General features: G+C 43.1%; 1 protein-coding gene across 5 annotated transcripts in view; it reads left to right on the top strand.

Moving 5' to 3' along the window:
• The window catches only part of zfyve9a (zinc finger, FYVE domain containing 9a), a 56,933-nt gene that overhangs the window by 15,486 nt on the left and 28,615 nt on the right, over positions 1 to 12,832 (top strand). For 2 of the 5 annotated variants that reach the window (XM_086272735.1, XM_086272736.1), the window contains exons 4-11: positions 29 to 1,452; positions 2,365 to 2,464; positions 4,064 to 4,264; positions 5,335 to 5,486; positions 8,643 to 8,772; positions 9,152 to 9,274; positions 10,398 to 10,553; positions 11,613 to 11,837. In XM_086272735.1, coding sequence (XP_086128861.1) covers positions 29 to 1,452; positions 2,365 to 2,464; positions 4,064 to 4,264; positions 5,335 to 5,486; positions 8,643 to 8,772; positions 9,152 to 9,274; positions 10,398 to 10,553; positions 11,613 to 11,837 — 2,511 coding nt within the window. The remainder of the gene's footprint in view (positions 1 to 28; positions 1,453 to 2,364; positions 2,465 to 4,063; positions 4,265 to 5,334; positions 5,487 to 8,642; positions 8,773 to 9,151; positions 9,275 to 10,397; positions 10,554 to 11,612; positions 11,838 to 12,832) is intronic. The other 3 variants (XM_086272737.1, XM_086272738.1, XM_086272739.1) reach the window with 3 other exon arrangements.

The raw sequence follows: 12,832 nt of genomic DNA on the forward strand, positions 1-12,832 counted from the left end.
ATTTTCCTTTTTTCTTTTTTCTCTGCAGATGAGACGGACACTCCCATTCTTTCAGATGCTAAGTGGACCCAGATCCTGGCCCCACCAACCCACATGCTCTCTTTGAACCCTGCGCTGGCTCACGCAGACCTCAGCCCCCGGGAGAGTCCCCTGTCATTTAAGACCCTCCCCGACTCATCCTCCACCCCTCCCTCAGGGGCTGATCTGAAAAGGCATCCTGGTCCCGAACCTCCATCCTGGGCAGAGGAGAGGCCGGCAGACGTCCACAGCCCTCCCCTCCCCCAGCCCAATATCGGCAAACTGGTGGGCACCGACGACCTCTCGCCGCCCCCTGTGACGGCCTCTGACAACGTGGAGAATGGCTGCCTGTCCAGTCCACAGCTGGATGCCCTCAGCAAAGAGATAAGTTCTCCTGCAGACATCCAGCTTGGTGATTCTGGCCAGGAGACTAAACGTGAAGAGACAGCTGCCTCATCCGGAGGAGGAGGCTCGTCTGTCAGTCACACTCGCTTCAGCTTTGAGGTTGGATTACAGGAACAAACACCCTCCACAAAAATTCTCCCAAATGTGGAACACACGGCACAAAATGGGGATGATGGCAGTTCAGCTGCCTTACAGGACTTTGGCCTAGAAACGCAAACTAGAATTTTAAAAGAGGAGCAAGGGGAAAGTCTCCTGAATGGAAGCAGGGTTGTTCAGAGTGGGTGTGAGTTGGAGGAGAACGGTGCGTCTCCTTCGGACAAGGTTGGGCTGGAGAAGGAAAGGAGATGTGGTCCAGAGGGACAAGTAGACCAGCACCACAGAATAGCAAATCTTCCAAATGGTTTGGAACAGGAGAGCGGGACTAGCTCTAAGCCTCAGGAGGTGGAAGAGAGGGTAGAGGAAGGTGTTTCCCCCTCTCCTGTCCCCTCAAAAGAGGACTCTGTAACTGAGGAGAAAGAAATGGAGGAGAGCAAGCAGGAAAGCGGCGAGGGAGGAGCGGGGGGATCGGGTTGCATCCAACCAAAACTCAACAACCGGCTGCAGCCAGTCAGCATTCCCTATGGAGGCGCCCGACCCAAACAGCCCGTCAGCCTCAAGCTCCAGATCCCACAGCCGTTGTCGGGCCAGGTGCAGAACCTGCTCAGTCCGTCTGCCGCCAACAAGAACAAGAACCTCGAAAACCAATGCCGGAAAGGCACACCCTCCGAAACGTCGCCTGGCGGGACTGACCAGAGTGCAGTCAGCGTGAATGGAGAGGGCATCATCCACTCTCCATCCCTCATACCCCCAGAGAGCCCAGACAATGATCTCCAGGCAGGGCAACAAGGTGCTCTGTGCAGGAAACCTACCAGCTCTCTGGGAGAGGTCGCCCCTGTGTGGGTGCCTGACTCCCAGGCTCCAGTCTGCATGAAATGTGACGTCAAGTTCACCTTCACCAAGAGGAGGCATCACTGCAGGGCCTGTGGCAAGGTCAGTGGTGTACTAAAACTGTGCTAATCTAACCCATAAAGAGCAGTCTAGCTATAATGACCTATTACACAACTGTGTATCTCTGTGATTATGTTGTTTTTGATGTTTAATAAATCTCGTAAGTGTGCACCAAAAGTAGGCAGTGTTTTAATATTAAGCAAAAACAGAAACGGCGAGATGGAAAAACATGTGGAAATAGCTTTGATAGATGAAGGAGGTAAATTTAATGCAGGGCTGTGATAGACGCTTTCCTCTTTAGGCATTTATTTGCTGATAGTTGGGCAGGTAGCTTTATAGCATTATGCCCACCCACACACACAAAGCAGGTTGTCTGCACTGTGCTCTAAGCTGAAGATGCAGTCGCTGACAGTGCAGTGGAAAAATCGGCGGACTGCTACTTAATTTCCCATGGTAGTAAACAAAATCACACACGCTCCTTGCCACTTGAGCAGGGGGGAGCTGGCACTGCAGTAATACTAACACCTGCACTGGGGCTGCAAACAATAGGCGCAGCGGGAACCTCGGTGCACCCTCCACCACAGTGCTAGATCCACAACTAGATTATAATGGTGCCGCGTGGCTCTGAAATTAAAAGGATCATCTACCCTCTGTCTAATTATTTAAAGTACATGATACTGGAAAATGACACGTAATGAGGTACTAATCCATTGAAAGAAAAGTGTCGTGTACGCAGCTGCAGCTCATTGAAGCGCTGGCTCAGTACATGAAATCAGTGTCCATAAAACGCTACATTTCCTGCACATTTAATGACAACTTTCTGGACGTTCTTTAATTAAAAAATAATAATAATAATAATTTTTACGTTGAAGGTGATGATGTCATGTTGGAGGTTTGGTCATTTGTAGGATTCTGGTGTGGATTATTTTTCTGTCTCTCCGTGTTGTTTTTAAGGTGTTCTGTGCGGCGTGTTGCAGTCTGAAGTGCAGGCTCACGTACATGGACAGGAAGGAGGCTCGTGTCTGTGTCACCTGTCACTCTGCTCTGACAAGTGGTGAGCATCATTGCAAGTACTGCAAGGTTTCTTCTTTGCAACTTATGAAATCAGATGTTAGAGGTGCAAATTGCTAAGTGTTTCCTCCATATCCTTTTAATGAATTTAGTATGTCCAGATAAAACCTTTGTCCAATTTTACATTTTCTTTATTTGCAGTCACACGGTAGACAGCGGTATATAAAATCATCTGTGTTTATACAACTTTCCAGTGTAATTCCGCTTAGAAGTTTGTTTGTTTCTTTTTACATAATTACAGAACACAAAAACAGACCATGGAGTATTACTTGCTTTAAGAAAGAGAGAAGAATTGGAGAAATAAAAGTGAAATAATTTATAAGAGACTAATAATAGAATAAATAACAAGATTAAACAGTAATAGGGACTTGGTAAGATGTGCTTTCTCTCTCGTGGGATCTTATGGAAAAAGCAATTTGTCTTTATTTATTAATTTTTCTCCACATTATGAAGATTGCATAAGCAACACACAAGTTCTCTAAGGCTGGGCCACCTGGCTTTAGAAATGTGAGCCGCTAAACTCGCAGGTAGTTTATTTTTGCGTTTGCAAATCCAAAAAGAAAGTCTTTCCAATTGAAAACCAAACTTGTTCTGAATAAAGTGTCTAATTTTGCATGACGTTTGCACCACAAAGTTTGAAAACTTTTGAAAAGCCTGAAATCCAGTTCAGCAAGTTGTAATCTAACAGTGCATGACATAATATACAGCAAAACAAAACAAAGCATCACAGCTTTATGCAAAAGTAATCCAGTAAATGCTTCAGAAGAAATAAAGATCGGTTCAATAAACAGAGTAAAGGAACAGGTGTATTGAAAACCTGATTTGGGGCGACAAAACAAAGCGTGTAAACGAAAAGGGTACGAAGCAGAAACACGAACGGTTTTTGACCATGCAAAGAGAAGATCAAAGAGAAGTTGATCAGAGCTTCTTAATGAATAAAAATGTGATCTGTCCAAAGGTTCAGTAGTTAGCAGCAGTTTGATTTTATCTCTAATGTGGCGCAGCTTCTGTATAGATAAATCATGTTTACAGCACACATTTTGACACATCGTGCTATGAAAGGAATGGGTTATATTAATGACTTTAATTATCAGTGCAGGTCAGTCCAGGTTCACTGATTAATGACTTAATAATGAGTTTTAATAATAATGTTGTTCGTTGGCGCCTTTCAAAGGATTCAAGGTCACCTTAAAACACAAAATGAACAAGAACAGCATTAAAAGAGATTTAAAATCCAAGAACACTATGAATGTAAAACGTATAAAACAAGATGGTTACAGCTGATATGCTAATGTAAACAGATGGGTTTTGTGCTGCGATTTAAAGAGTGTCAAAGAGTCTCGTTGATGAGCTGAGGTGAAGCACAGCTGTAGGCTGTAGCAGCTTTAAGGCTGAAGTGAAGACTTACAGGCCTCATTAGAGAAAATAGTAACACCTGTGAATTTTGTGCTATGAAGGAGTACCTGCTTACAGGAAAGTCTTCTAAATTCCCCAAGAATTCTCCTGGTGTGAAAAATGTATGTGTACTTATGTAACGCATGACGACTCCTAATGTTTACTGGTGCCATTTTCTCTCTGTCAGCTCAATCATGGGAAACGCCGGCTGCTGCGAGCAATCAAAGTCCAAACCCCAACAACCCAGCTGAGTACTGCTCCACCATCCCCCCTCTGCAGCAGGCTCAGGCCTCTGGGGTGCTCAGCTCGCCCCCTCCAACCGTCATGGTGCCCGTGGGAGTCCTGAAGCAGCCTGGCAACGAGGGTACGACCTTTACGGCGAATAAAAGTACTCTTATGCTAACATCTTTTGTAACCCTTGAAAGTGACACTTTGTCCTCTGCAGATTTTTCCTTATATGCTGATATTTCATTTAGTGTGTGTGTGTGTGTGTGTGTGTGTGTGTGTGTGTGTGTGTGTGTGAAATCTCAATGACAGTTTTAGCTTTTAACAGTCGATATAAATCGTAATGTAATCGATATATTGTGCTGTTTATTTCAAAATAATCATTTTTATGGCTCAGTGCACTACTTTCCCAACTGTTTACATTTCTAAATGATCACATTCACCCCACATCAGGCAGTAGTAGCTATAAAATTCATATGTCCTCCTCCTCCAAGTAAATTTTAATTAAAAATCCAAGGTAGTCCACTTAATTACATTTCTTTCTTAAAATAAATCGACTAGTAGGCAAACAATTTATTTATATAGCACTTTTCAAAGACAAGAGCAACTGTTTTGTGGAAAATAATCACACAAAAATTAAAAAGAATGTCCAGAGAATATACATTTAAATGAAGAAGACAGAAGATTATTACATTGCAAAATAATTGATCAATAATACAATAATACGTGTCTGTCTACTTTCAACAGCATACTGAAAAATTATGTATTTTAATATGCTCTAAAATCCTCTAACTTCACGTTGAAGCACCACAGATTTCCTGCTGCGAGGAAGGTGAAATCCAAGGTCACAGGAGAGGTCAAAAGCTCAAATGGAGATGACATAAGATTCAAAATTGGACAGTTGAATTTCATGCTTGATAATAAAACTGGATGAACAGTTTAGGAAAATTGGCATCAACCTACTTCAGTTGGCTCATTTCTGCCAAAATTCAGGGGTCGAAGTGCCTTTATATTTATGTTATTCCAGGTTTCAGTTAAAAACGTTTTGTCGACCAATACCCTTAAGTGTCCTTTTCAGTTTTAGCCCCACAAAATCATTTGTGTGGCTTAATTTATTTTGAAAGAATTTTGGCTGTAGCCCAGTGTAATCATATTAAATTATTGTGATCTCAGCATTGACCAAAACAATTACGATTGATGCTTTTAATTTGACAGCGTGTCTTTGACATTCAGGGTCCGTCTCACGAGAGCAGAGGAGGGTGTGGTTCGCTGATGGAGTCCTACCCAATGGTGACACAGCAGAGTCACCCAAACTGCCGACCTCCAGCTCTGCTCCTTCGCAGTCACTCGCCATCAATAAATCCTCCACTTCTGAGTCCACTGAGGTAGGCTTGGCAGCCCCAACTAATACTATTAGGTTAGCTATGTATGGCCCTATTTGCTACTCTGCATTTTGCTGATGGGAGTCACAAAGAACTCTTTATGTGGTATTGTTGGTGGTATGCTGGCTCAGTCTCAGACTGTGATAAACAGCAGTAGGTCAAAGGAAACATTCCTTGTTGCATTATGAGAATTAGAAAATCCACTTGATTGAAATGCTTAAAGCTGGAATGTGCTTTACTCTGGTCACTCAGCTTGTTTCTAAGTGGATAACAGAACAGCAAGCCGTATCCGGTTGTTTCTGTGGTTTTGGTGTATCGAGCATCAGCTGTCAGGATGATTCATGGCCTCTGAAACAAAGTGACTCCCTGTGAATCCCAGAAAGCCTTATTATGCTTTGTAGACAGAACGTGAGCTTAAAACCAGACTTTAACATGTGAAAGTCAATGTGAGAATTCAAGTCTTGGTGAATTTGATGCCAGAAATTCTTCACCAGAGAAGACGAGCCCTTTAGTTTGACCGGAGCACACGAAAGGCATCTGCTGTGCATTCATGACTGTTTTCATGGTTTGCTTCTCAAATAAAAGCGACTAACCTAAAAAGGGCAGAGTGAGAGAGGCTTTGGTTCAGGCCAGAAGAAAAAGACCCTCAATCAGTTTTTAATTTTACTTATCACAGGGAAGAGTACGATGGAGCCAGTGAAACAAGTTAGACGATGTCCTCTGCCGCTGTGGAGGAGCTTTATCAAATCTGACAAAATGACTCAAGCTGCATAAGTAATCACATTTTGGTAGATTTATAACAGACCGGTCGCAAAGTCTTTGAAAGAAGGTCGAGAGCAATTAATATAAGATGCTATTAATTTGTATTGAGCTTGTTCAAGAAACTTAATGTCGAGATAGCTGTGGTCTCTAATGTCGACCCAATATTTGTCTTTAAATAAAATTTAAAGGAACTTTATTGTGTTAGTTTTCCAGTGTGACGATTTCATTTTTGGAATCTAGTAAAGTAGCTTTGCATGATTTATAGGTCATAATAATCCTTATCTTGTAGACTGTAAATAAACGATGAGTGTAGCCACCACCAGGAGTAATGCAAGAGGCCACCAGGATATCCGGTTGTTAAGTGATGACGCGACGAATCCTACTTCCGGGTCTAAAGTATTCTACGTTTAATATGGCTTTTGTGTTGTTAACATGTTTAATGTTATGTATTTTCTTCTATTTGATCTCAAAAAGCTCCTAAAACAGTCAGTGATCACTGTTGACCTCCCTCGGCTTTTATTACCGCTAATCATTTATTTAAGCTCAGTTTTTAAAACCTTAGGATGTAACTACAGCCCAGCCCATGCAGCAGTATATGAATGACTAACCTCGCATTGTGGATGGATTATCTCAGTTGTTCTCCTGGCTGAAGTTTGGTCCTTTTACAGCATCCTGCCATGCGATTACATTTGTTCCTGACCACCGAGAACACTCACGTTAACTTTTATCGAGTGGGAAAAAAGTTAGCTTGTTTATATTATGCTAACATAGCTGTGTCGCTAGCGGTCAAGTAGCACATCATTATATACCAGCTAGCCCAACTTCAGTAACCCTACAAACGTCACTGCTGTTTAGTTTTCTGTCTTCATTTATGTTGGAAGTGATAACAGAGCTGTACGTTTTAATTTGTTTCCAAAACCCCGCAGTCAGGACATGCTATATTGTATTTAGATAGAAACTAGTGAGCTGACTTCCTGCTAACTGCTAACTCCGTTAAATGTCATAAATTCCGTTTTCATGGATGCCTGGATGTTAGACTCAATTGTTACACCTGGTAGAGCAGAACGCTGATCATTTTATTAAAGATGAAAGACTTTAGACAGTTTTTCAACTCTCAGTAATGCCATAGTGATCGTTTGATATATGGACCTGCAGCGGAGTTTAGGCCCAGACACAGCTAGTGACGTCAGACTTTACGACCGGATAACATTAGTCTTTTGGCCACTGCTACATTATTTTTTTTTTTATGGACAGAAAATTTCCATATTTGGACAAGAAGGTGGAATGCTAAGTTATCAGCTAATGCTCACAATCACGGTTAGCAAGCTGCATTCATAAAGTATAGGGTTGCAATGTACAGGCACTGAGCAGTGCCAAGTAACAAACTAATAAAGTATTCCAACAGGAAGCCACAGGAATATTAGAATTCTCCAAAAGGCACCAGCAGCACAACTCTGGTCTAATTCAGTGGCACACACAGCGGTCAGCTGTAGCACCTGTCAGTCAAGGGAGCTACGGTTCCAACTTGAAGCCTTAGAAAAGTCAAACAAATAAGTAAAGTGGGGGGAAAAAAACACCATCACACACATACAATTGTAATGAAATGTCCACACCAAACAAAACATGTTTATTTATTTTTTGTTCCAGGCTGCAAACAGGTTTCTTCTGATTGGCTGCCCCTCAGTAAACAGACAGAGTGGTGTGTGGCTGGCTTCAGCTCACAGGGATTAATCATAATAGATGCCTTTTAAATCTCTCAGGCTAAATTGTTTTGGATCATTACTGAACAGTTCAATAAATGTAAAATCACATTGGCAAAAATATCCAAGGTAAAGTTTAAAGAGAAGTGAATGAGTTCATAAGCAGTCGCCCGTCTACACATCCAGCGGAGCAACAATTAGTATTTTTGTGGAGTTGTTTTCTGCCCACCTGATCAGCGTGGCTCTAATTTCTACTCCTTACCCTCTAACCGGCTTTCAGCTGCTGAGTACTCCACTCTGCTTTTACAGCACAGTCACACTGCTGTGGAGTAACAGTCTTAGTGAACTAGATGGTGAAGTTATGAGATGCTGTCGAAGCTGTGTGACTCATGCTCTCCACCTGCTAATATTGATCATTGCAGCTTTAAGGATATAAGGGACCAAATGGCTGAAATGTCAGTTTTGTATTGTTTCAAGTATTTTTCTTCTTCTTGGATTATTTTAAAGAGCACTGCTGATATTTAAATCCAACGTGCTCTGTTATTAATATATAGTTACACTTAATGCTTGTTGAACCTGTTCTGCCAATCTCAGCCATAGTTCCTGAGTATTGTCTGTATTATTACATCTCACTGTGTGTTATAACCTTCAGTACATCTAACTCCACACCCCCCCCACCTCTTCTCTCCACCCTCAGGCAGCCCATACCCCTGTTGCCCCGGTGGGCAGCCCCGTGGGCAGCTCTCTCAGCCTGATCCCGGAGGACGGGCTCCCTCCCATCCTCATCTCCACCGGAGTCAAAGGAGGTACGGGAGGCCACATCACAGGTGCTTGCCCTCATCCCCACCGTTCTGCTGCCTCCTCATTGCTCCGTCAGCTGCCGTTTTTGTGCTTTTCTTAAATGTTGTTTCTCTCGTGCTTATACCGTCACCGCTCATGTTTCGACCACTCATTGCTAAGAGGGGGCGGGAGGGTGGTTTTGAACACGGTAATGCTGTGGTTATAAGCGATTGCTTGGGAGAGTTTTTAGCTGCTTCCTAATTTGATTTTGTACTCATTTTACCATCTTCAACCCTCTCCTCCTCTCTCTTGACTCTCATTCCGACATCACCGTCTCTCATTCTCCGTTCCTCTCATTTATCTTAACTTTGCCTTGACTCCTCCCGCTACCTGTTTCTTCTTCTACTCCGCTCCGACCACCTGCAGATTACGCAGTGGAGGAGAGGCCGTCGGAGATCGTCCTCATGCAACAGTTGGAGGAGGGAGGCCCAGACCCACTGGTCTTCGTGCTCAACGCGAACCTGCTCGCCATGGTCAAGCTTGTCAACTGTGAGTTAAAGCACTGTTCTGGGGGGAGGATTTTTGGGGGTTTTTTAAAAGAAGAGGAGCAGCAGTGAGCGTAGAGTCAGACTTCTAAATTAATAATTTTTTGATGACAAAAGGGAAAAAGGCAAAATACATATTTGGACTATATACATTTTTTATGATGGCTGATTTTAGCTCTCTTTTTTTCTTTTCTTGTGAATTACTGAGTAGCCATGCTCAAACATGCTCAAATGCCTGAGGAGTTAGGACGTAGAATATGTACTGCCTGGTTCACTTACTGTATCTGTTAAAGTAACAGCTTTTTGTCATTCACACACACAGCTCGGTTACACAGATGTTCATTATGCATTAATTCAGACATTCCTGAAAGAGCTGCCACGCTAATGCAGTGTGTGGCGTATAAGAAGAAATGCCACAATACTACTGAATAATACTCATAAATGTGTATCACAAATCATGATTTATAAATGTTGTCTCATACCGTTTGTCTCATACATCAATACTTTGCATTATGTATGACAGTTTTAAAAATCTGGATTGCAGAGTTTCTGGGTTAAGCCAATGAGGAGCGCCTTAATAATAATAATAATAATGGATTGCATTTATATAGTGCTTTTCCACTATTCAGTCACTCTTACATTCACACACTGGTGGAGGCAAGCTACAGTTGTAGCCACAGCTGCCCTGGGGCAGACTGACAGAAGCGAGGCTGCCATATCTCGTCATCGGACCCTCTGGCCAACACCAGTAGGCGGTAGGTGAAGTGTCTTGCCCAAGGACACAACAACTAAGACAGACAGAGCAGGGGATCGAACCGGTAACGTTCCGGTTACAAGATGAGCTTCCCAACCCCCTGAACCACATTCTCTAAAATGACCAGGAGGGGGCAACACCTGTGGTGGCCCCCTACTGACAGCTTTCAAGTTAGGGTTGTGTTGTTTGTAAAACGTGTTATGAATATGTTGTTCAGCCTGTATATGGTGGTTCTTCTGATTTTTATTTATTTATTTATTTTTATTTTTTTATTTTAAATGGATTATTATTCATATAAAACATGTTAGATCACTTCCGTAAAGGGGCCTCTAATGTAACTGTGCCCTGACACGTTTTCCCTCTAACCCCACAGACGTAAACAGGAAGTGCTGGTACGTGACGACTAAAGGGATGCATGCCGTCGGCCAGGCCGAGGTCGTCATTCTCCTCCAGTGTCTGCCAGATGAGAAGACCATCCCCAAAGACATCTTCACCCACTTTGTGCAGCTCTACCAGGAGGCCCTCAGTGGTAAGAACAACATCGGCAGCTCCACCAGGATGCTCTCATTTCCACCTGCACCGTGGAGCCACTCATTAGCGGTTCTGTCTAGAGTCCACAGGTGGGGTGTCTCAGTTGGGGGCCTGCCCTGTTAAAAATGAGCAAACTCTAAATGTAGTGCACAAGAGGAAAATGTCTGAGCTCTACTTTTTGCTTCATAGAGACCACAGGTGCGCCCAGTCGAGCTCAATTTGGAATTTGGGTTACCGTCCAACACTGCTGTGTCTGGTTCATGAAAAATGGTCCAAACATTAGCGTCCTGCTGTCAGGTTGCGCCCCTCCAGGCGTGACTCCTCGCCACCGCTTTGCAGTTCGTTTTTTCTTTTCTTTTTTTAACCTCCGTATGCTGCAAAGCAAAAACTGCTAATATCAGCTGACTTTGACGGCTCGCTACCCTAAGGCTGTTTCCTTTTTCATATTCACACTGGAGCAGTTTCAAGTTTGTGGATGGGAGCCATATTGTTTGTGTCTGTCTCGATTAGGTCGGCGTCCGTCAGGCCTCGAGAAGAAGTGCTGGCTTTAGCAAGTCCTAACTGCTGAGCTTTTTCCTGCCATTAGGATTATTATGTTATGTGCCATTTAAAGGCGTGGATCTATCCCACAGATAATTAGAGACATGAACCCTTTTATGGGTAAAATTAAGTTGTAGAGTGAGCAGGCGAGCCTTTGGTGTAGAACTTAATGCAGACTAAACAAGGCTGCTTAGCCACACTGAGTAATCCCTGAGCCTTTCATATCTGTCTCCTCTTCTCAGGACCAAAGCTCTTCCCTTCTTAGCTTTTCATTTGTGCTCATTTTCTTACTTTATTTTTTTCTTCCTCTTCATCTTTTTCAATTTCCTGCTTTTTGCATTCCCTGCTTTTTATTACATTGCTCCCAAATGCCTCTTGCATTACTCCTCTATTTTCTCTTTCCTCCCTGCTGTGCTTTTCCTCTCTAATTCAATCAACCCCTCCTCTTCCACCTCCTTCGATCTCTTATATCACTAACCACTCTCATTCCCCTTATTTTTCTTCTGCTTCTTTTAAGGTAACGTGCTGAGCCACCTGAGTCACTCGTTCTTCACGCAGAGCTTCCTGGGCAGCAAGGAGCATGGCGGCTTCCTTTACATCAGCCCTTCCTTCCAGTCGTTGCAGGACCTGCTCCTGCCCAACCCGCCCTACCTCTTCGGGATCCTCATCCAGAAATGGGAGACGCCCTGGGCCAAGGTCTTCCCCATCCGCCTCATGCTGCGGCTGGGAGCAGAGTACCGATGTGAGTTGAGAAGAATACGAGGCTCCGTACTGTGCCGTCACGGTGATTAAGAAGTAATAATGATGTGATTATGTTGCTTTAATGGCACTCAGACATGTTGCTAAAGAGCTGAAGTTCCCATTTAGTTTGATATGCAAAGAAAATGAAGCTGAGCAGTTTAAAAGCACAGACAAAACAATCCCAGATGTTGGATGTGATTTACAAATCTGCCCTTACACTTTGTGCACATTTGTTTTACCACAAAACCTGTTCGTCACTATTTTTACCAGATTTTTTTTTTCTTTACGGTGTGGACAGACTTCCTCAGATGATTCATATGCACATATGATAAAGGTGCGGGCGTCTTCGGTGTCTGACGTGAAAGAACGGTGGACATATCTATGGCTTTTCCTCCAAACACTGGTCCTGTGTGGCACAGTGAGTGAGGCTCAAAGTGTAGCCAGAAACTAAGGAGGGCTGTGTCACAATATGACCCCTGCTGCCACATCTGGTCACTAACCAACCAAATACCTTGACAATTAATGCAAAAACAAACTGAATATATTGAAGCAAAAGATTCAAAACAAAAAGTTTGTTAGAAGAAGAAAATTGGGCTGTTTCGGCAGCAGGAGCTTGTTTGTAAGGATGCGTTCTCCAGCTGTTGTCTTGAACCATCCCAGGAGAATAATGGCAGCCGCACTTCAACTCAGCAGGTATCATCAACGTGCAGTCAACACGCATCAAACTTTTTACCGAACTTTATTAGATCCAAGTCACACAGGCTAATGTGCTGTGAACTTATAAATCTCTTAAAATCACTGAGGTGACTTAAATGCTTTTTTGTTAACTAAAGGCAAATAAAACACTATTGTTTTAATTTTCCAAGGCATAACATTTTTTCTTGACTTCTCTCAAACATCTTCACTAGTTTCTTAATAATACACCTGTTTCCCTATTGGAGTTTCTCAATCGGCGTTATCCACACATACAACACCCGGTTGCCAGGGAAAAGTGAA

The sequence above is a fragment of the Aulonocara sp. 'chitande type north' Nkhata Bay genome, linkage group LG18 (assembly GCF_057382095.1).
Source record: "Aulonocara sp. 'chitande type north' Nkhata Bay isolate Kocher_YH1m ecotype deep benthic linkage group LG18, A_spYH_male_GT1.1, whole genome shotgun sequence".
Taxonomy (NCBI): Eukaryota; Metazoa; Chordata; class Actinopteri; order Cichliformes; family Cichlidae; genus Aulonocara; species Aulonocara sp. 'chitande type north' Nkhata Bay.